Source organism: Centruroides sculpturatus, unplaced genomic scaffold, assembly GCF_000671375.1.
Source record: "Centruroides sculpturatus isolate CEXI.00-Female unplaced genomic scaffold, Cexi_2.0 scaffold408, whole genome shotgun sequence".
In the NCBI taxonomy this organism is placed as follows: Eukaryota; Metazoa; Arthropoda; class Arachnida; order Scorpiones; family Buthidae; genus Centruroides; species Centruroides sculpturatus.
In genome coordinates this window covers 354,368-379,410 of record NW_019384597.1, presented here as the reverse complement: position 1 = coordinate 379,410, position 25,043 = coordinate 354,368, and the positions used below count along the sequence as shown (strand labels likewise).

At 37.1% G+C, this 25,043-nt stretch overlaps 2 protein-coding genes across 3 annotated transcripts in view; one reads left to right on the top strand and one right to left on the bottom strand.

Annotated features, from left to right (window-relative positions):
• LOC111624902 (xaa-Pro aminopeptidase 1-like) overlaps positions 1-2,625 on the top strand; it is a 57,170-nt gene extending 54,545 nt beyond the window's left edge. The window contains exon 20 of the mRNA XM_023367883.1: positions 2,103-2,625. Coding sequence (XP_023223651.1) covers positions 2,103-2,321 — 219 coding nt within the window. The 3' untranslated portion in view covers positions 2,322-2,625. The remainder of the gene's footprint in view (positions 1-2,102) is intronic.
• A 46-nt stretch (positions 2,626-2,671) lies between these two features.
• On the bottom strand, positions 2,672-20,349 carry LOC111624901 (serine/threonine-protein kinase LATS1-like). 2 transcript variants are annotated; one of them, XM_023367881.1, is made up of 7 exons: positions 19,740-20,349; positions 16,847-17,857; positions 6,886-7,024; positions 4,234-6,576; positions 3,987-4,160; positions 3,810-3,916; positions 2,672-3,734 (listed from the first exon to the last, which is right to left on the bottom strand). In XM_023367881.1, the coding sequence occupies exons 2-7, from the start codon at positions 17,435-17,437 to the stop codon at positions 3,207-3,209; spliced, it is 3,882 nt and encodes a 1,293-aa protein (XP_023223649.1). In that variant the 5' UTR covers positions 17,438-17,857; positions 19,740-20,349; the 3' UTR covers positions 2,672-3,206. The 2 variants fall into 2 exon arrangements, with proteins under 2 accessions (XP_023223649.1, XP_023223650.1); XM_023367882.1 differs by lacking the exon at positions 19,740-20,349 and adding an exon at positions 18,587-19,679.
• Positions 20,350-25,043: the final 4,694 nt, after the last annotated feature.

Sequence of the window (25,043 nt, the reverse complement as noted above, 5' to 3'; positions counted from 1 at the left end):
AATGTTGTTTCTATTAATGGTCAAATATTGTGTAGCTGTCCTTGCAGCATTTGTGAACAGGATTTTAATTGAAAAAAATCTCTTTGCATTGTTCAGAAAATTGCTTATTCTGGAATGTCGTGCTCCAGAATGTTTGTAATTGGCCATCTGAATTTCCTAGACTGTGTGAAGAGCAAAGAAACCTCTTCTATTATTTTGTAATGTGTAGATATTGGTACAATAAGCCATATTTTCGATGTGTCTGTCCTTACTGTATTAAATGCAATGCAGGCTCCCATGGACTCCCATACTCATCTTTACACTTATTCTATCTACTTTCCCTCTCTACTTCCTATCACTTTCTCTTCTGACTTCCATTTCACACCACCTAATTTTCCCAGAGGTAAAGTCCGTTTATAAAACGGACAACCTCCTACTACTACTTTTAATGTATGTCCTTACTATACTCAAAACACTCAAAACATCATCTTTATGAGATAGAGAGAAATTGTGTAGCCGGCGAGGTACTCTAAGTAGTAACAGAAAATTCAAACTTCTGTAGGAGTTTAAAATAAAATAGGAGTAACGGAAAATTCAAAGTAATCGTGTTGACGTTCATAAGTGCAAAATTCATGATATTACAAAACATCCCAGCGAAGGAATTTAGGATTCACTTTTTTTCAATATGGCCATCTGAAATGTCTGTGCACTCACTCACATGGAATTCTGTTTCCTTGAAGACTTTTGCAAACGTTTTAACATTGCATGGTAGCCACAGTTCTGTCTGTAAGCTCCTACCTAATACAACAGCTCTGTTGAGCAAACACAATTCTTCACAAAACTCCGGAGGAAACCGCGGCACTTCTCACCTTTCATTCCACATGTGCACATACAAAAAACATTCTAAAGAATATTTTAGGGCATGATATTTGAAGTCCTTCACCAGGGTATATTTTGTAATACATAATTTGATGCATATGAATTTTAACACAATTACTTCTAAATAAAATAAGAGGATCTAATTATGGCCCACCCTATATTTGAATTTAGATTGCAATTGTAAGTTTTCTCCACCAAGTTCTTTGTTCTTTCCTTTCATTTAATACAGGCATTTGTTACATTATATATTATCACCTCCAGCTGGCTTGGTCATGTCTTTGTCTTGGCTCTTGAATTCCAATTCTGACACTTCACCACATAAAGCATTAAATATATAATCCAAATTTTCTGCTTTATCTATGTTCAATAAAGACTTTTATTATAGATTTCCAATTAGAAGGATCTGAAAATAGTTAAAAAAATTTTTAAACACATTTTACAGAAAAGAAATCGGTAGGTCCATCGCGACAGATGCAAAGCATTCGGTAACATCGATATTACATTAAAAAATATCTAAATTGTTATTATGTGGATTATTCTTTACTCTGAAATGCAACTTATTTGAATACAAGTGTAGCAACACATACCTGCAGTTACATCATTGCTTTCCTCCATGTCGAACCTACTAAATGCTTGAAAATTTTTGTTCTGAAGACAGCGCCGAGATCTTAGATAACATAAAAGAAACAAGATAAATGGTTTAAAAAGTAGATCAATCATGACAGATGGAGAATCCGAAAACGCCACTCAGATTGAAAAAGTAATTTAGAAAGACTGACATAATTTCAAACTCGCATATGTTCAATTAACAATTGTTCTTGATAGAATCTATTACGACCTGCATACACATTATATTTGTCCAGGATTCTTTGGCATATTTGATTATGGTGGAATCAAACATTTTATCTATTTTTATATGACAGAATCAAATTCCTTCCAAACGTTCTAATTGTTTACAAATCTCATCATATACAAAGGTTAATCTATCTCATTCTGTAGTCGACTGATTGGGTATGTAACGGTTCTTTTTTTGTATCATATTAAAGCGAAAATTAAATCAAAATCCTTCTTGTTGATTACAATTTTAATAGTTTTAAGATAATAAATTTACCTAATGACAATTAATCTATTCATGTGATGATAAATAGATCCTATACCATTGTGCACAAATCAGAATATATTTGATATTACTGTAACTAAAACGATACAAATATTAACAACTCTGTTTGGTATTTCGTAAACAGATAGCCTGGTTGAATGACTACAATGGCCGCACCAGACACATCGTTGGCAAAGAACTGCTGAAACAGAAGCGGCACCGGGGACTAAACTGGTTGATGGAGAGAACAAAGTACGTAGAAGATCCCTGCAAGAGTCTTGCCACACCTATCGAGTTTTCGCCTTTCTTGGTTTCGGTACCTCTGATCCTCTACCGAATGCTAGTTAGCATATACTTGTTTTAAGAAACAGAGACTATTAACTAATATATTAATCTTCTAAAATTTAAAAATTTGTTATGCCTCAAATTTAGTGTTTTTGAATATATTTACGACAGAGCGTTTAAAGTTCTCACTGTATCAGTGTGCATCATCCTGTGCTGTACAGCATGAACGTAATTTATCTAGTTGAACCGACAATGGCAGAGGGAGAGAGAGCCCGCCCGTGTAAAACCGTCATTTCCGTGCTGTCGTGAACCGGTCCCGTTCGCTTTTAAAACCCGGAAACAGATGGGTGTTAGAATGCTAAATAAATTTGTGTTGGAAACTTTTTCACGTGTGGTGACGTCGTTGCTTATGGATCAATTCGAAGGAGAGTCGCCGCACAAAATAAACTTTTATTTACGCTACGCCGCGGCTCCGTTTCCGCTGGACGACGATGGTAAACGAGCCTGTACAGAAAGATGCCCCTCTCAGAAGCTATTCTCTAGTTATCACTTTGTGATAAAAGTTTGTAAAATTATTTACAATTGTCCAATCTACAATAACGTTTTTCCTCTATACAATACCAAAAAATCAAATTTTACATTATTTACAAAATAATTCAGCTTCCATATAGAGATCCTTTGCTGCCACAAATAGAATTCTAAGCTCCGTGCGCCTACAATTCTCCGGAGCGTGATGGAAAAATAACGTGATTTCTGCATATAAAAATAAATTTCCTACAAATTTAAAATTGGTAGGCAGCTTTACAAAATCCATATTTTGAAAAAATAGAAGCGTGCCGGTCGTTTACGACCGTGGTCCTCCTATAAAATCATCTCAAAATATAGCTTTGAGTTTGAGTATTTGTATAACTAATTTTGTTTTACAAAAATAGAGAGACTCGAGTGGAATTATGGACGGCAATGGTCAGACATACACGGGAGGTTTCTTGTCGTCTGTGTAAGAGGAAGAATCCTTAATTTCGCCATAGTTGCTGTTGGTACTGTCCGTATAAATGGCAGAATCCCCATTGTCCATGTAGCCAAAGGTCTCCTCCATGGGAATCTTGACGGGGTAGGCCTGTCCACCGTCATCAAAGAATCTCCGAAACGTGAATTCAAAAAATGCGTGTTCTGGATGTGTTGTGTTGTTTAATTCATTTCTGTTCTTTTCGTCATCGCTGTAGTCACTGCTCCTCAGTTTGTCTGGATCAATGGGATCGAAGTTGGAAGTGTCAGTAGGAGAAGATATGATGGGTTTGTAAGGTGCCGGCTGTTTGCGCAGATCACCATTAAAGTCAACGTTCTCAAAAAAGGGATGGCTCTTTATCTCTTCCGTTCCGTTTTTTCCAAGCCGTTTTTCAGGGCCACAGCACAGCTTTAGGATGATGTCAGTTGCTTCCTTTGAAAGGTTGGCAGCTTTTGGTATGTGGAGGGTAGTTTCCCAATTAATAACCTATGGATTACAGGGAAAAATTTTTTTAAAAATCTATTCCAATCCCTACACGGCAGATTACAAAACTTGAAATACCTTAAGCTGTGTTTCTGCTGGAGTATTTGCAAAGAACGGTGGCTGTCCGACTAACATTTCATATAATATAACGCCGACGCTCCACCAATCACACTGCTGAGTGTAACCTGTTAGAATAAAAACTGGTTTTAGCATCAGAGAAATATAAAGACACATGTCCTCATCATTGTTTCTCACCCGTTCTCAATAACACTTCCGGCGCAATATAATTTGGCGTTCCCACCAGTGAGTGAGCCAAACATCTCTGATGTTCGCTGTGTCTCTTCCTTTCTAGCGGTTTCATGGATTTACAATGGCATTCGTTGTTCCAGTTTTCGTCCGGATCCATCGAATCCTGTCTGTTGTGTTCTCCTGTCATTTAAAACATAAACTTTAACAAAATCAAAATAAATAATTGGATAAACAGAATCAAAAAGTCACCTACCATTTCTCTGATAATATTTTGAATTGTGAGTCCAGCGGAAACCGGTGCAGAGGCCGAAATCAGTCAGTTTGATGTGTCCGTCCGCGTCGATTAGTATGTTATCGGGCTTGATGTCGCGATGAATGAATCCCATCTTGTGTACGCTTTCAATGGCCACGACCAGTTCCGTAATGTAGAATCTTGCGAGCGATTCTTGAAATATGCCAAATTTTATGAGTAAAGACATGAGATCACCACCGGGTATGTAGTCCATAACGAAATATAAATTATCTTTATCTTGAAATGAATAGTACAGTTTAACCACCCACTCATTGTCCGCTTCCGCCAGTATGTCCCTTTCGGCTTTCACGTGGGCTGCTTGATTGCGTTTGAACACGTCCGCCTTCCTGAGAGTTTTCATGGCGTAGAGTTGTCTGGTGTCCACTTTTCGGACGAGAGCCACCTCGCCAAAGGCCCCGATTCCTACAGTCTTCAGTTTGACAAACATGGACCTTTTCATTTTTGCTCTTTTTAATCTGATGTAATTTGATTCTTTCTGGTGGAGCATTAGTCGCATCTGATTTTGAGCTTCTTCTGAAAGACCCACTTTTGCCATTTCGGTCTCTAGCTGCTGCCTCCTGTGTATCCGCTGCTGATGAGATTTCAAGAGATTTTCGATGTGCTGTTCCATATAAAATTTAAAGGCAGTCGGAGAGAAATTTCTAATTTTGGTCTCCCTCCTTTCTTCTTCCATTTCTCTTGACAAAACCTTTCTGGGTGGTATGGGCGACTGGTGCATTGTCTTCTTGTATGGAGGTGGCGGGGGAGTCCTCCTCTCTCTTCCGGAATCCGCCCGATTTGCATTGCATGGAGACTCTGGTCTGGATCCAAATCCATTGGCAGAATCGAAAACATCCGGTGGGTCAGGAGCGGGTTTCCTAGGCAGCGGAGGCGGTGGTTGTGGCAGAAAATAAGAATGATTTTCCAGCCAATTATTATTTACACTGCCGTCGTACCCACAAGGAATTGCCGTCGACTGGGATGTGCGAATGCTCTCTGCCGTATTTACCAGGTGAGACGAATCGAGCACAGAAGGCACTCCAACGTCAGGCCGCGACGACGTCGCCCGTGTAGAGACGTAGCCAACGGGTGCGTTACTTCCTGCGCCTGACGTTGCCCTCTGGACTGCCAGAGCTGCCACCCCACAGGCATAACTGGGAGGTTCGGTCGTCGGCACAGAGGGTGGAACCCGGGCACTCTGCAACATCTCACATCCCGACACACCCCAACCCCGTCTCTGTTTTGGTCCATCATCAGAGTCCCGTGTGGCTGACCGCGTCCTTGCAGTGATTGAATATGGAGGTGGCGGTGGTGCAGAATCTGTACCCGGGGAGCAGAGTGGATAAGACGGAAGATCGGAGGAGGCGCCGACATCCCGAACATTAAAGTATGGGGGCAGGCCAACACGATCCCTGGCAGAGAGACATACATTTGAATGACCAGCCCGGGAAGACTCCGAAACTGCGTCCCGGACAGCCGGTGGTGAGGTGGGGGCAACAGCAGTCTGCAGCACCGGCTTCTGGACATGTGTGCTCTTGACGGAGTGCATGATGACAGGAGACTGCGACTTGGCCTGACGCGAACTCCAAGACTGCAGATAAGAAAAGTGTGGAACAGGCCCCACGGTGGTCACCACTGCTGCCGCGGCCGGGCCCGCCACCCCGCAGGGGGGAGGAGGCCTCGGCCCCCGGCCAGAACCGGAAGAGGACGAGGAGGACGGGTAAGCGGGAGGGGGTGTCCTCTTCCGCGGCCGAAGAAAGGAGGGAGCAGGACGTCCGGAGGCAGGAGGCGGCGAAGAGCGGGCCGAAGGCGAGCCCCCCGGCACGGCGGGATAGGGAGGGGGAAGGTCCCCCTCCTCTGACGGGGAGCCGCCAGATGAGCAGACGCCCAGTCGCCGCAACCTCCGGGCCAGGTGCGGGTGGGCGGATCCGCCGAAGGGGACGGGACCCTCGGCCCGCGAGACAGAGGGAAGAGGAGGTAGAGGCCGGGGAGGAGCGGGTCCGTCCGGAGGAACGGGGGGAGGAGCCGCAGCCCCGCGAGGTGGAGGGGGAGGCGGAGGAGACTCGTCGGCCGGGAGGGCGGCCGGGCCCCGCCTCTTCCACCCGGGACGGCCAGGTCCGGCCCCCCGTCCCCGGACCCCCGCAGCGTCGGAGAGTCCCGCGGAGGCTCCCGGACTGTCCGAGCGCACACTGTCGGTGGCGCTGCCCGTACCGAACTGTGACTGACTTCCCTCCCATCCGCTGTCGGGTTGAGTGCCGCCGGCGGTCGACTTTTGCAAGTGTTTCAAATTGATCTTGCTGAGAGCTGAAAGGAAAAAGGAAGTCGGAATCAAGACGAGGCTAAAAATCCCGTTTAAAAATAGAACGCGACGAACGAAAGCGGGTCGCGGGTCGCGGGTCGCGCGTCTTCGCGTCGCACACGCGGCGGCGGAACTAACTCGTCCCGCCCCACGGCCACGGGCGGAGACCGACGTCCCGTGGCCTCGGACGGGTCGGCGCGTCTCGCTCGAAAACCGGTCGGTCTCGTCTCGGCGGACGCGGGATGCGCCGCTCTGGCCCGATTTCGCATAACCCGACCCGCCCCGTTGCATCTCGGGACGCGTTCGTCACTCACCCGCGTATCTGGTCAGACCGTTGGGCGCCTCCGTCAGCGTCGTCTTCTTGCATCCGTTGGCCTTCTGCACCGCTTCCCTTCCCGCCGACGCCTCCTCGTTCTTGTCCACCGACAGATTTAGAAAGCGAAACGCCAAGTCCTGAAAAAATCGCAAAAGGAAAAAAGCCCTAATTAGAAATTCGAAAACGTCTGCAGGGGGCGCGCCGCGTCTGAGAAAAAAATGCCCTCGCCGGATACTCGTTTTATCTCCCTAGCAAAATTCGCCATCGGTCCCGAGGACGATATTCTGGAAACGGCCCCCCGACGTCACCTCCGGTCAGCCGACGCTGCGCGCCTCGCTCCTTCCCGGAAGATTCCCACGCTGGAATCTTTAAAGTAAAAGTTCGCGCCGCGGAGACGATTCGGTTGACTCGGCGCGCGCCGGAGACGCCGCCGAATCTCAGTAACAGCCGGGGGAAGAAACGCGAATTCCGACGCGGCGGCCGCACCCCCTTCCTTATCACGGCGCTCGCCGTTCGAGACCGGGCGGAGGACGGCCAGCGCCTCTCTCCGCCGGCAGATAGCGCGGCTAACGAGAGGGGAGGTCGGAGGCCAGATGCCTATCTGACGGAGGAGGAGATTCCGCTCTATCTCCCGACCTCCCGGGGGGTGGGCACGTGTCCGCGGGGCCCCGGAGAACGCCCCCCTCGTTCGAGGGCCTCGGCGCCTTTCCCCGCGCCCAGGATCCGGTAACTCGACTACGACCGGTCGCGGCCGCTCCGCGCGGTTTTCGGAGGCGGCAATTCTCGTTCCGATATTCGGGTCGCGCGCTTCTCTCCGAAACCAGTAAGGTAGCGCCGCCGAGCCATGCACCGGTTCGAACGTGGGTCCGAACCATCAACTCGGCCTGGGACCTGCGTTCCGAAGAGACCGGAACGGCACCGGAGGGAGGGGGAGAGCCGACGACCCGCTTTCGTTGGCGTCCTCGGCGCGGGGAATGCGGAGCCCCGAGGGGAGTGAGGGACCGATGACCATCTGCCAAGTTTCCCACAAACGGCAGGTGAACGACGGACGGGAAGTGCAGAGTGTCCTTCCCCCGGGGGAAGTATCAGCGAGGGAGCCTCGTCCGTTCTTCCCCTTCGATAATCCGACCTGCATTCCCTATTCCCGCGGAAAAGCCCACCTCTTCCTTCCGAGAAACGTCCCCCGTTTCTCTCCGGTCTTCCGGCGACACTTCGTGATTTTTTCCGCTTTTTCCCCCGACCGTCGCCAAATTCCCTCTTTTTCCCCCCACCGGCGAATAACTTCGTTTCCCGTTTTTCCCCGCGGCCGATTTTCCTCCTCCCTCGGAGAGAGCGCACCCTGACGGCGCGGCGCCGCGTGTCCGATTCCTCGGAAGGACCTCTCCGGATAATTTATACGTCGTACGGTCTGCCGCCGTAAAACGATCGACCGGAGTGGGAGAGCGCCCCCTTCCTTCGAATTCTTTTTTCCTTTCCCCCCTCCTTTCTAGGAGAGCGATCGTCTGCCCCACCACGTTCGATCGGAGGAAGTAACAAAATACTCCTTTTTAAAATTTCCGCCGTTTTAATTAGCTCCGGGATCGCTTTCGGGCGACAAATTTCGCTTTCTCCTCCCGCAAAAATTTCGTTTTTTATCGTTAGAGAGAGAAAGAGGAGGAGAAGGAGAACGGCGTCGCGCCACTTATAATTAATTACGGAGAGAGAGCCGAACCCCAGAGGAATCTCCTCCAACGAAAAGGGAAAACACGTCGACCCGGTCCCCTCCGGTGCGACGATAATGAGACGTCCGCGTATCTATCCCCGACAAATAAATATATCCCGACACTTCGGGGTTTTTCCCCCCATTAAAATAATAAGACGAAACGGCGAAGTATACATTTCCTGCGTCGCCGCCTCCCTTCGCCCCACGAAAACTTCAAAATTCCAAACAAACGTACTGTAATATACGCCAGCGAACAGTAATTTCGCCCTGCCACCTAACGGCGAAATCAAAAATTCCCAATTTTTTAACTCGAATTCCTCCATCTCCTCGTCACTTCCAAACTAAACACGGGACGGGATGTTTTCATTTTTATACCGCAATCATTTCTTGGAGAAGAGAATCGTTCCTTAAAGGAGAAATAAATAGAGAAGGTCGATGCAGCGGGTCTAGTCGGCGGCAGAGATTAATATTTATGAAGAACGGCGAACGTATCGGAAAATTTATTCGAGAGAATCGGATTACTCGTTAATGATCGTATGACTGAGATTTATTCGAGACGTAAAATCTCATAAAAATGTCGCAATTCTGATCGATTGTTTTTAAAACCGGATTTCTGAATATTTTTTTTTATCTGATAAAAATTCGATACGCATCATCTTTACGTCAATTCCATAATTCCCTATTTATGAAACGATGCGGTTAAAGGGCAATTATGCCCATTTCTCTAGAATATCAAATTGAATTCAATGAAAAAAGGCCTTCCTGATGCAATGCGGGAGGCCTCTTCCGTACAAATTAAAGGGGGGCATAAATCAAGTTATCTACAATTCAGACTCCTATTTGGTTTGCTTTAAGATCTACAACACTGGGATGGGGGAAATAGAAGGAAAATATGCAGATATTTTCCTTTAAAAAATTCCCTAATCTCTGGTGGTGACTTAGATCAGGAATTTTTAAAGAAAATATGCAATTTAATTGAATAATTTTTTCCCTTAAAATTTCCCCAATCTTTCAGTCTAATTGGCATATACTTTCCTTTATAAATACTTAATTGGGGAATTTCTTTAAAAAATATGTAGTTGCATAAAATATGCAACTACATATTTCTTTTTAAAAAAAATCCATGTCTTCTTACAAGGGTATATAAGATTTGAGAATTACTACAGCCAGGAAATTTTAAAGGAAAATATACAATTAAATATTTGCATATTTTCCTCGAAAAAGTCCCTCATCTCTGGTAGTGTGTAGTTTGTTTACAAAAATATTTTTCTGGGAAATTACTACACAATACATTTTGAAATTTAGGAGAAAAAACAACTGCAGAGAGAAGGAATGCGATAAATTTTAATTAAACCGACATTTTTTAGATGAGATAGCTTCTACTGATTTTAAATACTATTTAATCTGATGATAACTTATCTGAAATTTTTGCATTTTTTTATAAATGAAAATAACCAAAATTACATTAAAAACACAATTTTAACTCAAAATACATTGTTTAATATAAACTGGACCGGGGGAATGGAAAGAGAAACTGGCAATATTCGACCGAACTCATTACGAGAAACCACCAAATGAATCTGTAACAGAAAATAAAATGAAATTCCACAAAATTTAATCCTTTGAAACACAGATAAAAATATAAAAATGCCATTTGTATCGCGATCCGACACCGATTGATAATATTGAAGTTATCGGTGGGAGGAACAAGTTGAACAAGAATTCATATAATAACAATTATCTCGGACATAAATGTTGATAAGAAACATTTTTGATAACTAACTCGTTACATTTTAAAGTGATTAAGAAAAGAATTCTCATATAGATGCCATTAACCTGATTTCACTACAAACCATGACATAGAATTAAAAAAATTCCTTAAATATAATAATTTGGACAGGCTTTGTTCTATGTTCTTTTATAAAAGATCTTAAGTGATTTTATCTAGTGATGTTGGTATATTTTCTGTTTTTAACGATTAATATTTAAATATGAAATTTTAGTATGATGCAATTTTTCCTACTGATTAGATCTGCTTGTTAATGTAATGATTATAGTTTTAGTTTATCTTACTTTTCGTAGACAATATACTTTAGTTTGTTTAGAGTTAACAATATACATTTGCGCAAGGAACCCATTGCCATTCCAGGTAACTTTGAGAGTTCCGATAAGTCTCGGAGAGGTTGGGAATGGCACGCGGCTCGAGAGACTTCCGAACAAGTCTGAGTCGAATGAAACGGACTCTTATATTATTTGAGTGTGAGACCGAAAGACGAAGTACTGTCGACGTACGACTCCATCCAAACTTTCCACCCATTTCTAATTAAGCCATCACCGACTCCACCCAATCTCGTGCACTTGATCTCCTTGGCATCCTTGATGGCCTCATTCAATTGTAATAATCCAAAAAAGCATTTTAAAATGTTCTTGTTAGGAAAATAATTTTTTTTCTTTTAGAAAAATCCAGTTATTGACAAAATAAATATATTTTTTAAAAGTTTCAGACTAACAAGGAAGAAACACTCCCTTAATTAAAAACCACAGAAAAATATCTGATGTTGCAATAACACTTTCACATTCCAAAATTATGTTTCACAACAATGAATCAGATTTTGGCATTTCTACTTTGAACTGAAGCTTCAAGTAAATATTTTGATTAATAAATTTCTGTGTTCGTTAGTTGTAGTTCGAAAAGAAATGTTTTAAAAATGTCGGAATAATTTCGGATAAACAGAAATACATAAAAGCTGCTGTAACGTCAATATTTATACTTAACACTATTACCTACAGAATTTGATATTTAATAAATCTGCTAATTGACTGGTTACTAGAATTCCTTTATGGGGGATTTGTCCCACCTTTGAAATAAACAGGCATGTTTGTAATTGTTTTCATTTGAAACAATATTCCTTCTGACCCAATAAAACAAGTTAAATGAATCAACATTTAACACCTAAGTGATTAAAAACAACTGTATACATAACAATTAACAGTGATATAATTATTTTAAAACATGACTTGATCTTTATAAAATCAAAAGCTTTTGGTTTACAAGAATAAATTTGCACATTCACCACCTATCATAAGAGAACAATGCCACAAATGATGAGAGGGCAATTTTCCTTCTTTGAAACTATTATTTTTTTTAGTAAATCTTTCATTATTGACCCATACAAAAAACTATTGCCACCATTCATATTTTAAGAATTTAGAACAAATTAAACAGATTGAGCTGGAGAGTCCGCGTCTGTTCTGCAACCGTGCAATTTGCAGAAAGGTCAATCTCAAACAACCGGTGTGGCATTTAAATTCCCAAATTCCAATCATTCCTTGGAAATGCAAATATATATTAAGATAATTATTTATTATCCATGCCGTAATAATTATGTTAGTCTCAGCACAGAGACTGAACGTAATCTTTCCTAATCGTCGGATCTGCAATTTTGGAAAAGAGATAAGAAAACAGAGGACAGCGCTATCCTGTGAAGTTCCTCAGCTTTAAATGGGAATAATGAAAAATGCAAATTAATGCCATGATGCAGATAAGAGAAAGTTATCGTTGCAAGACTGGAAGTGCAAGAAATCCTCCTAAGACACCAGCTGGTAGTTATCAAACTTTAATCTGTCTGCATAAATCACCCTCAAAATTTTAATTTAAAAATAACTATTTTTCAGGAAATTTATTTTCATGTTTAATTAATTGCATTTAAATTAATTATTATTATAACTTAAAGAATTTTAATTAAGATTAATTAAAACTGATAAAATAGATAACAAGTGATAACATTTTTAAAAGGACGACAAAAGTACACACCGTAAACGCAGTTATACATTTTATCAAATTTTAAATATAGAATAACTTTGCTCACAAAAAGAAATGAGCAAACTAATTGAAAATTTATATTGGAATTAATTTTGTATTTTTAAAAATACTGCTTATTTATATGCAAAGTATTCAATTAACTTCCAATGATGAATGAACAAATGGTTTAGAATTGCATGACTTTGTAAATTTAGAAACCGAATCTCTGAAAAATAAAATATTTCAAATTTTTAGCATTACAATTAGCTTAAAGATCCGTTTATAGGAAGAAACTGGTTCATCAGGAAACACCAATATCAGAACTCTCAAAAACGACAATGAAAACGAGCAGCAATATGTGCTCGAAAGCATACAATGAAGCAGATCGACATGCATTGTAATTACAGAAAAAATAATAATAATTTAAATTTTCTTTCTTTAACAATTCAGAAATTAATTTTGCAAAATGCTAAATGCTTCGCAGCTTATTGCTACGGAACACTTTGGTGCAATACATACCAAAAAGTGCCAATATGACAATTGTCCTATCATTTTTGAAAATGGAGAGATATTGCTCCAATGAGGATAAAATAAATAAATACAAAATTTCATTTCTGCTATATCATTTGCAAAATATAATAATAAAAAGTATTAGTTTCATCTTACATTTAAAAAAAGAAAAAAATTTAGAATTGATATCAGTTATAATCTGATGTTTAGATGTTTTATTTACGAACTATCTGCATGTTTGTCAAACAATTTTAGGGAATACTTTGTTTTCTAATTTAAATTTTCATTGCATAGATAAGTTTATGACTCTAAATCAAGTATCAGAATAGTTACATTTCTAGAACTTATTTTAGTTAAATAAATTAATTTCTGACTTATTTCTAATGGCTGTATCTGTTCTATTGTTATACAGTAACTATACTAATAATAAATCAAACCAAAATAATCTTTCCACTGATAAAAGAAATTGGTCTAAAGATTTATAAATTCAGTAACTCTTCTATTATTTCTTATATATTTTTTCATTATTACTCTAAATAAAACTTTGATGACAAAATAGCAATGAGAAAATGAACATATTTACATTTACATACAGTATCTGAAAAATTACCATACATCCTGTATGTAAATAAAGTTTTAATAAAAATGAAGTTTCATGTACAATATTTCAGTTTCCCAGCAACAAATGCTGGAAATGTTTCTAGGAAGCCCAAAATCAGGAATAGTGAGGTCCGTATACCTAATGGGCCAGATTCCGTGGAAGATCAGGCAATCAGCAAAGAAGTCTTCCAAAAAGTAGTTCAAAAACCAGAACATCCATGAGCAGGCAGTAATACCATCTACGGCAGAGTTCCATACAATGCAGGGGATATATTCCACATTATAGAAAATTGCATTATTAAGACCTTATCAGATTATTTTATGCACGTTTAAACCTAGGCCTGGATATTAAAGAAGAAAACATATACCTCCAGAGAACAAAATCCATATTTTGTATGAGTACTACAATAGAGCATCAATTATCCGAATACCAATCAACCAAAACATCGGTTAACCGAAAGCATTCCAGTCTGCATATTCAAATTTCTGCTAGTGCTGTGGTGCTGCAGCACTCTCCTCCTCCCTGCCAACCTAAACTGTAGGCCTACTTTAATGTATTACATTATGTACGGTATGTATTTATAAGACAGGAGATACAAAATATATACAGCACAGTTTTGTGTTTAATATATTTTTTCATAAATGATCAGTTATCCGAACAACCCCAGTCCTGAATTGTTTCGGATAATCGATGCTCTACTGTAGTAGCAATTTTTTTGTTGCGTTATACAAATTTGCCTTATACAGTTCACTGTATATATAATGAACTTTCTAAAGCCCAATACATTGATACTCAACCAAACAATCGCCTTTGCTCATTACTTAATATCTAATAATTTATAATAGCGAATTTATAGCCCAATTAGTTAAGGCAATCGTTCGGTTACGTACAACTCACATATTATAAAGTGAAAACGTAACACATACAACTTACAGGTCTCGTATGCAATGCTGTATCTACATGTATAACTTTACTATCATTACAAATTTCTCACTGCATAGTAACTTTTCGAACACCCTGTACTTCCTTATCAATACTCAGTATTGGTCTAGTATTAAAAATTTGAAAAGGGAGAGCAGACTATTCAAAAGGGGTGAGTTATATGCTAATTTCAAATTACAATCAAAAACTTGAACTTAGAGCAGTGGCTAGGTGACATAAGTATAAAATATATGATAGGGTGAGTTATTCAAAGATTTTATTCTTGTTCTAGTAATTTTATGCAGACATGAAAATATAGTACTTGGAACCAGTATAATAGAATCCTACATTTCATACATATAAACCTATAGAAAAGGGGTATTGCAAGTCTGAATGCCTACAACCTGTACAAGGTTGTAGGCATTCAGACTTGCAATACTCCTTTTCTATTTCATTATCATTATCTATTTTCTATATCATTATCAAAACTAATTAAATTACAGTAGAGCATCGATTATCCGAAATGTCAATCATCTGAAAGAATTCCAGTTGGCAAATTTAAATTTTTGCTAGTGCTGTGGCACTGCAATCTTTGGCTATGTCTTGGGCTACTCAAATATTTTGTGTTTTTGATACTAAATTAACTTCTGAAGTATAATTTTTTATTGTTTTTATATTTTTCAGTATATTTATTTTGTTCGTACAAAATAAAAGAATAATTTTTAACGATACAATAGTCTTCGTTAGGCTTAACATTGACGAAAATTCAACGCGAAGCGACATGCAACGGAGAAAAATGCCAAGATGGGATAAATTAATATATTTTTTCATACATGATCGGTTATCCGAAACATTGATCTTCTGAACAACCCCAGTCCACAATTGATTCGGATAATCGACGCTCTACTGTATTTAAACAGAGAAATTGCAATTTCGTATCCAATCCATAACAACAAATATTGCATTATAAAATATTTTAGTAAAAACTCTTGTATCTTTAATATATGACAATTCAAACAGCAACCACACTTGGACTTTATAACTTGCACTCAATACAACAAGATGCATGCTATTAAATCCGATACAATAGATAACACATGTTAAAGGATAATTTTGCTCTTTTCTATTATCTTAAATCCTGTTAAATTAGGCAAATTTTAAATGCTTGATGACGTATTGTTATTATTTTGGTATTGCCCGTATATATAAATTTTTCGTAATCATTTTTACAGCTAATTTAACTGTATTGATAGCAAATTTTTAAATTTATTCTGTCTCTTGCATATAAATAAAAGCAAAACAGAAGCAAGACAGATGCACAAACTGTAATTATGCATCTGTGTAATAATTATTTTATTAATTTAGTTATTGGCTGTGACAATATTTTTTTGCTCATTTCAATGTTGCTCTGTTTCCAACTTTACCAAAACGTAATCCAAAAGTGTGACATTTCATCTAAAAATAATGAAATTCTATATGATCTGAATATTATTTTTTTCTAAAAGCTGATTTTTTTAAACAGAACAGAGAAACTAAACCCAATAAAAATATATTGAAATGTTAAACCAATTATACATCATGGTCAAGGTTGTAAACTGTTGCATTACCTCTATATATAAATATATTATTTATATTTAAAGTATATATATATATATATATGTGAATAAATACAAGATTATTATTCACAGCTGATTAAAATTCTGCAAATACATGTTAACAAGCACCTGGATTTGACACACTTTTTTCATTTATTTTTTAATTAATTGATTAATTAAACCAAGCATCAATAAGGCAAAAATTACTGGAAAAATTTAAAGGAATGTTTAAATAGTTCAATAGATTGTTTACAACAATTTTGAATTTTATACAGATTTCTAAGCAAACATAATTAAAGTTAGGAGCATTATATCTCTTGGATTATATCCTGTTATAGTGTTTTATTTGCCAGAACAGCTTGCGAGCCACCGACTTTATACCTTATTAAATTATCCTAACTACGGCAATAAAACTCGAGTGAGTCCGTGTCAGCCAATCGAAACTACTAAGTTTTATACTGGATGCTCGATTATATTCAAAGCTGCCATTTTCAACTTTATAATGGATTTGAATTCCGTAATAAATGCAATATACTATGAAAATTATATAGTCATGACGGTTAAAAGCATTCTCAACAACACTTAATCAGTTATAGAAACTATAGGCATAATTATGATCTCATGATGATGAATAAATAATATTAAACAATACAATTTTGTATGGTTATTGTTCTAAGCTCTCATATTTTTACCTATATTTTTAAGTAATAAATATAAATATATGTTTAAATATTAACAAACACATCTATGTGAAACTTACTCATAATAATAAAATATTATAATTTCTCAATATTAATTGCAATATATAAAAAATAAATTATGACCCACCTTGTAGCCCATGGAAGATAATATATCTTCAGGATTATGTAACTTATCCTTGTCTAATCCATTTGGGCAGGAACTAACACTATCGATTGTTTGACTGAATCCACTCGAATCACTAGCGTTACTACTAGAACTACTTAATTCTAGTTTGTTTGCGAACGGCTCCAAACTATTTCTAATCTCCGCTAAGGCTTTTTGTCTGTAATGAGCAGATTTTACTGCTCCGGCGACTCTTGAATCGGATACGCCACCACTGTAAGCACCTAAGATAACTCCATTAGGATTCGTGGTTCCCAATCCGGTGTTTTGCTGCACAGTTCCACCACTAGCAAAATCAGATTTGATTTGCATTGGGTGACACTTTGAAGATGATAATAAATAAGTGGGAGATGTTGCGGATTGATAAGAGGCTTGAGCACACACGTTAGGTAATCCAGATCCAGAGGACGTAGATAATACACTAGATTTCTCTTGACGAAGATGACTCAGGCTCTCTTTGATGTCACGGAGCATCTGCCCGTTATGATTCCATGGCTCCGCGGAGTTCGGTGGCAGGAATTTCGTCTTCTGGATGTCGTTATCCTGATTGATCATAGGTTCCTGTGTCTACGGTGGCCCTCGTGAATTTCGTCGCATCGAGCGACGTACGATAAAGCAATGTAATGGATTTAAATTAGCAGTTTTACAAATAATACCCACGTTTACTTGAGTAAACATCATAAACCATGCACACAATTTTACGTAGAAATCACAGCAGTTCGTCGTTCTAATCCTCTCAAAAATATTACATTGTCACCCCCTTCATTTGAGAACAAATTCCTCAGAATGAAAAACTGCAGTCAATCACTATAACAGAGACAATGATAAAACAACAAATCCAAGCAAAAACTTCTCGTTCACACATTCCAGATAAGGCACCATTTTGGATGATGAATCGATATCTCGTCGCACACACATTTTTACACACACAAACATTTAATTTAGTATCCACGTTAAGACGAAAATTCATTAAAACTGAAATTAAAAAGTAAACACACAATGAGTCAACGAAATAAATTCCATTAAGACATAGCTAACAACACCTGTCACAACATAGTTTAATCTAATACAGATGTTTGTCATTAATTAATTATTTTGAATAATAATAATAATTTTATTCTAAATTTAATCAGTAACAAGAACAAACCAAATTAAAATTTCAAATTTTATTCTTAATCATTAAAGAAATAATTATATCATTTATAAATTTATATAATTTCATTTAAAAAGCTAAATTAATTAAACTAGAAAGCACAAAATTATTAAAAGATGTTATGAATGAGAATTAAGATAAGTAATGTTTCCAATTAAAAACTTTTCATACATTTTTAATTAGTAAATTCCATTAATTTCTTCAAAAGTAAAACATTTTTACCTTAAAATAAATCCTAAATTATTTAAAAATTAAAGACAAAATTCAGATAAATCAGTACTGTATTTTATTCCCGAACAGACAAATATAGAATCTCATTAACATTACCATTAAAGTTTAAGTATCATTACTATAGAAATATAAATATTTAAAAATGAGAAAAATAAAAATAAATATATAAAACCATTAAAAGAAACTGGAGAGGAAATTTATTTATTTCATACAAATTATTTTCTTTTTAACTTAATTATATAAAGTTTAATTGCATTTAATGCTAACAAAACTAACTAAAAAATTATAAGCTACAAAGACAGCACATCACTAATGTTTACCTTCTGGGCACGTAGGATGCTAGAAACATCGAGCCCTCGACCGTCCGGGCCCCTTTGGCATTTCCTCTTATCATTCATTGATTTCTAAAGGTAGAGAAAAGATGCGAAAGGACCCTTTTCCCGGCCGTATTTTTGTGGAAACTTTCCATCCGAACAGAATCACATCTAAAAGGAGTCCGAACATTCGGCCTTTCGATTCTTTAAAAATTCCATTCGCATTCCTACGTCGGGTATTTAAAGTATGCAGGGTATTTTAAGATTTCCATAAACACATAAAACAAACAAAGCCTATTATAAACAATACACACACAAAGTATGAAATTTCAAAACTATTTGCCTTGGCACACTGTGATAATTGTATCAGATAAAATAAACTAAGGACACGAAATGAAAATGCCTAGAGAAATATGAATTTTTACAAACACGAGGTGGGACAGAAACCATTTTTAAAAGTTGATTCGGGTCCTGGCCAGCCCGTCCGCCAAAATTAAGGTAGGAAGCGGAGGAGCTGAGTGGAAAAAGGAATACAGGGATCTAAATACAGACAACTTAATTAAAAAGAAACCGCAAAGTATATTAGTGATTTTTCTCCATAAAAGCCACACCAACAAACACAGGAATCAATAACTTGGACTCAGTTGAACAGTAAACTCCAAGTTTACAGATACAAAACTTGACAGATGCAGACACGAAATTACCTCACAAAAGAAAAACAGGAGAAAAAAAAACACTTAATAAATAAACAATACGCAAGCACTCCCATAATTTACAACGTCACCGTATTATATTCACACAACACAGTGTACAATACACAACAGGCCGTGTGTGTGTGTGTTAATTCGATTAGCTTAAGAGAGATCGGATCATTAACGTCATTCCTCGGCTAAAAAACTAGGTAAAATGGCGGTTTAATCGCAATTAGGAAGAGCCACGGATGATATTAATCAACGGAGGAAACAGATAGAGGAGTTTGCGCGTGCAAAGACTCCAGTTAATCCGCAAAAAGCACGAAATTCCGATCCCCCTGTCGGGAGCCGATCGGAGAACACGAGAGAAAAACGGACGCGTCGCCATATTTGTTATCCGAGTGGAAACCGATAACAAAAAAATGTCAATTGTATCGATAATAAGTCTATAATAAGTTAAGGCCTACCTGTTATGGGGCATGGTCGACGCTAGCCGACGTCGAACATTGTTACGTGGTTTAATCCGAGTCGAGTTGCGCTTCTCTACGGCCTCTGTGGCACCCTACCCTAATTTCTGACCTCATTTTTTCCTTTTCTTTTTTTTTCCCCTCAACCAAAAGTCGCCTTAGAGGACAATCTCTCGTGTGTGTTAGAGTCGATGCCGTCGTTTTTTTTTTTTTTTTTATTTCGGACGTGTCCGAGTTAAATTAATCTCTCGCGTATTAATTCGCGGGTAAAACGACGAACTCCCGAAATATTGACAAAAAGATCATCCTGGTAACTATGGTGACGGCGTTTGGTGATTGGCAGCGACGCTCCTCCCACCGAACGAATTGCTGGAATTCCACCGACGGTCACGTGGTTGGTGATTGACGCCCGTGGCTCCGCCCGCCTGGCCGCGTGGCTGACATTCTTCTCCGGGCACGTGACGGACGATGATTGACGGCTAGGGAACGCCCACTCAAAATTTTTCGCATTCCGCAGTCACGTGACTTGGAAGAGTCCTCGAACGCCAGAGACACTAAACGAGCGTTTTCGTTTCGATTAAAACTCGAGCTTTATTTTAAATACCTTTTTATTTATTTAATTTTTTTTAATTAAAATAAATTAAATAAATAAATTCCCGTAAATTACGTAAATTGTTTATCGNAAAATATTAAATGTTTATTTTTATCTTTATTATATTACATAAATTTTAAATAATAATAATAATAATTCGTAAAATTGCTTTTTTATTACTTAATAATTTTTATTTTATTTTATAATTTAAAATTAAATCGAGCGAAGTAACGCAGAATCCTATTGGACGATTTTACAAAATATCCAGAACGACAACCAATCAAATTAACGTATTCGCGCACGACGTCTCAAATGCCAATAAAAATTAAAATATATTAATTATTCGAACAGGGAATAAAAATTTTAGATTCATTAATAAAAATAATAAATAAATAACTTTAATTTACTTTAAAATATTCTTAAATTTTTATAATTTATTCTTAAATTAGAAGAAAAAATTTTTTATTTCGGGGAATTTCCCTAATAAAAATTCCCTGATTTAAGAATAAATTAGGGAAATTTCCCTATTATGACAAAAATACACGAAGCAGTTTTTCCCTACTTTTATTATTACTTTTTTTTCTTTTCTTTCTTCTTTGCCTTTATTTTCGATTACCCGAAAACACAAAAAGGACGAAAGTAAAAGGTAAAAAATAAATAAATAAAAATATTTCTAAAGACTCAACGATGCTTCAAAGAACAAACCAAATTTAGAAAAATATTTTTCCTTATTTCTACACAAATTTGCGAAACAAAATAAATGAATAATATTAAGAAAAATATATTTAAAAAATATAATAATAATAACAAAAAAATTTAATAGAGTAAGGAAAATAATTATAATTATAATCATAATTATATAGAAGGAAATATTTTCTTTAAGGAAAATTTCACAAAAAAATTTTATTTTATTTATTTTTTTATTTTATTTTATTTTTTGTTCTCTCTAAAATTTTCTATTAAATTCTTCATTAAGATGTCCCCTTTTGTTTATGAATTTTGTGCCAAAATTTAATTGCGATTTATTATTTTATTAATTAAATTATAATTGTTTAATTATGCTAATTAAGTATATCATGTACAGCAAATATATATAATTCAGTCAGATTTTTTTTTTGCATATTATAAATATTAATTCGAGTCAAACCGGATTAAATTCGTCTACCGTGTGAATGAGGTTTGTTGAATCTTGATTTAAAATGTGTCATACACACACACACACACACATATGTATATTATATGCAGGGCACGATGGGGCCTGGGACAATCAAAAACGTGGGGTCCCACCAGAATCGAATTTGGTTTCGTTGTGACTAACCCATTACATAAAGCTGTTCTTTCCCTTTAAAATATAATAAATATAAAAGTGTGGGACCCTAAAGCGTAGCGTATTCCACTTTGGCGTAAATTAGGGCCTGGGTTTAATTCTTCGAAAAATACAAACAGAATTTTTAACAATTATTTTTATGCCACGTTTTTATATAAAACTAAAGTTTGGGCCTCTCTGTATGGGTCCAGGGCCAAATGGCCTTGAGAGCTTCCTCTATCCGGGCCTCACTTAAAATTAAATTGTTTATTTATTAATTTTGTTCTAACATATAATTATTATTGATCTCTTAAGGAAAATTCAACACATTAAAAATACAAAAAAAAAACAATTAATTTGTAATGTATATATAGTATACATATGCCCAGATAAAGGAGCCAGAAGGGATAACCGGGCTCCAAATTTCAGTCTTATGTAAAAATACAACTATTCATATTTGTGTATGATAAATGGCAAGCCTGGTTTTGTTCGTTTTTTTATTAATTTTATTCATATCTCATGGCTTTAGGAGAGGCGTTAGGGCCTCGTATTTGTGAGGCCCAAGACGCAATCCGAGGATCTCATGAATATCCAAATTTATTCATGAATTTCTCCAACAGTTTGTAAATTCTTGAACAAACCTATGCTAACTACCAGGAACTTAAGGCAAATTATGGCAGTAAATATTACATTCAAAGCATAATTAAACGTAGGCCTAATTATGCAATTATATAATTTACATTATGCCAAGTGCCATACATTAAATCATTAAAAAAAAAGATTTACATTATACCAAGGCCTTTATTCAGTTCTAATCCCCGGATATTATATTTTAAAAAAGGAAAAAAATGCAACCAGTCGAGAAACAAAATTTATGTTAAATTCCATTATAACGTACATAAATTTTGGCATAAAAGTTATTAAATAAAACAAAATATATAAATATATATAAACGTAGTAAGGTTTCGTCTATCATCATAAATCGCGAGTCGAGTGAAAGAAAAATGCAGATCATGTCAAAAATTTTCTATTTATTAAACCAGTCGGGGGGAACATATTTATTTTTATGTTATGCACTAAATCAAAATGTATAAATAGCGTAAGAATTCAATAGATTCTGGACTTTTTTGGGGGGTTTTCTCGCTCTTGGATCTTCATCTCGAATTCCTTTTTTGTGTGTGTGTGTGTGATTTCAACAGTATTACCATATTTAATACTTAAAATCTTGGCCGAATGAAGAAAGCACAATGCCATTCTTCATCCGGTGTAAACTTTCATCTAATCTCTTAGTATGTCTTCCATCTGTTTCCTCTAAGGAAGGACAATCTGGGTGGTCATTTTCTTTGTAATTAAGACTTTAAAAAAAACCGGCGATTTAAGCCCGAAAATCCCCTACTTCGGACCTTAAACTCTTGTCGCAGCCACTTTTACCGTCGAGAATGAAACAAATTGGGAATTCTAGCAGTACAGAAAGTTAGAATTATCCGTCGTAGTAAATGCCAAACTCGTCCCTCCTTTTGAAGAAAAGGTGACAGGAAGGGCAGGTCCGAGGTTCAAAGTGAGAATGTCGCTACGGGGAACGGAAATGGCTCCCGTAGTAACATTTTTTTTTTCTTTTCTTTTCGCGACTTGGAAATTATGGTAAAACACGATTTATATAAAGGAAAAATGGCGAAATTTTTTTGATTTTTTCGACATTCCTCTAGGTACGTCGACCACGATATGTAACGTTTGATTGTTAATGCAACAGTCTACTGGTCACGAGTCACAAATATTTGTCTTTATCACGCAGATGTTATTAATCACGAACGTGAATCACGCTAAAGGAAATCGGACAATTGTCTAATTAAACAGGAGAAATTAAAATTATAATAAAGGATACTTTCTCCGATAGATGTCACCGTATGATTTAAAAATTCAAATACTTTTTTAATTAACTATTGTGTCATATCCGGTTGACATTAGACGTCATCTGCTTTGTTTATGTATATTAAACGTCTTTCTTTTATTTATTCTCTTGCCAATTTAAAAAATAAAATGGCTCGAAATAATTATAATTAATTCTAATTTTAACTTTTAATGACTAATTTGTAGCAGCTTTTAAATTCCGATATCACGTGATTCGATCGAGTCAAAAAAAGATCACGTGACGCTTCGTATCTAATTTTAGAATTAAACGTTAACACCTGGAAATTTATTTACATCTTAAAATATGTTATCTTTATCTTGTTTTGTTGCATTAATTCGATAATAAAACAAACAAGCGAGACAAATATTTAATTTTTAAATATAATTAAATAGTCACGTGATTAAACACACCGTTCACATGATTCAGATTGTGCTCTAATTTCGTACAAAGTATTAAGAATTTGATAAAATTTGTTATTTTAAATTGAAGCCCAGATTTAATTTGTTTACACCGAAAACACGTTTATAATATAAAAAAATACGTTTAAAAATTCCCGACATTTTATGTAACGCCGTAATAATAAAACTTACCGAGTGACGTCACTAATTCTCTACAAATGTCGTCTGCTTTTTTTAACATACATTTTTAATACAAATATTCCATACATTCACATAAAAATAGCAAATTATTACATTCTTCGATAAACTTGAAACTAAACTAGACTTTAAAAAGAAAAAAATATCTTTTATTTATTCATACTTTATGATATGGTCAATGACGTCACTGTCTGACGTTCGTAACCGTAACAGTACGGTTAGTATGACGACGTGTTTATTTTGAAAATTAAAACGGATTAATTTAAATATATATTTTTAAAATAAACTTTCTATAATTCAAAAAGTGGCAAGAACAGAACATAGACGAGCATTTATCCAACCGTTTACAGTTGATATTTATGTCTTTGCATTCTAGTTCATAGCTTCTCCGCAGCAAAGGTCAAGCGTGAGGTCATCTTTTTTATAAAAGGGACAATGACGTCATCAGATGAAACGATTCTCGCCAATATGAACGTCAAAAAGATATCGTATACCGAGCGAACTTTAAACTTCGGAGAGAGAAAATTCGCAATGCCAACGCGAAGCGGGGAGTCCGAATTCGAATCCTGGAAGCGGGGGGGGGAGTTTACTTATTTAAAATAAGAAGAGGGGGAAGGGCAAGTTTGAGAAATATTCTCCAACACGGCCATATAAACGAGTTATTGTGAAAAGTCTCGACTTCACGCGGTCTCGTAATTGTGTCGAAGTCAATACGGAATGGGAAAACACAATAGCGCTTTTCTGTAAAGCCGAGAAGTCGAGCAGAACGAGACGTCATGCCAGAGTCAAAACAAACATCGACCAATGAACGTCGGCCTTTCAAGAAAACTACTTCAAAAACCATTGACGAACGAGAAAGAAAACAAAATTGGTAGCCTCGGGCGATTTTTCATAACCTAGA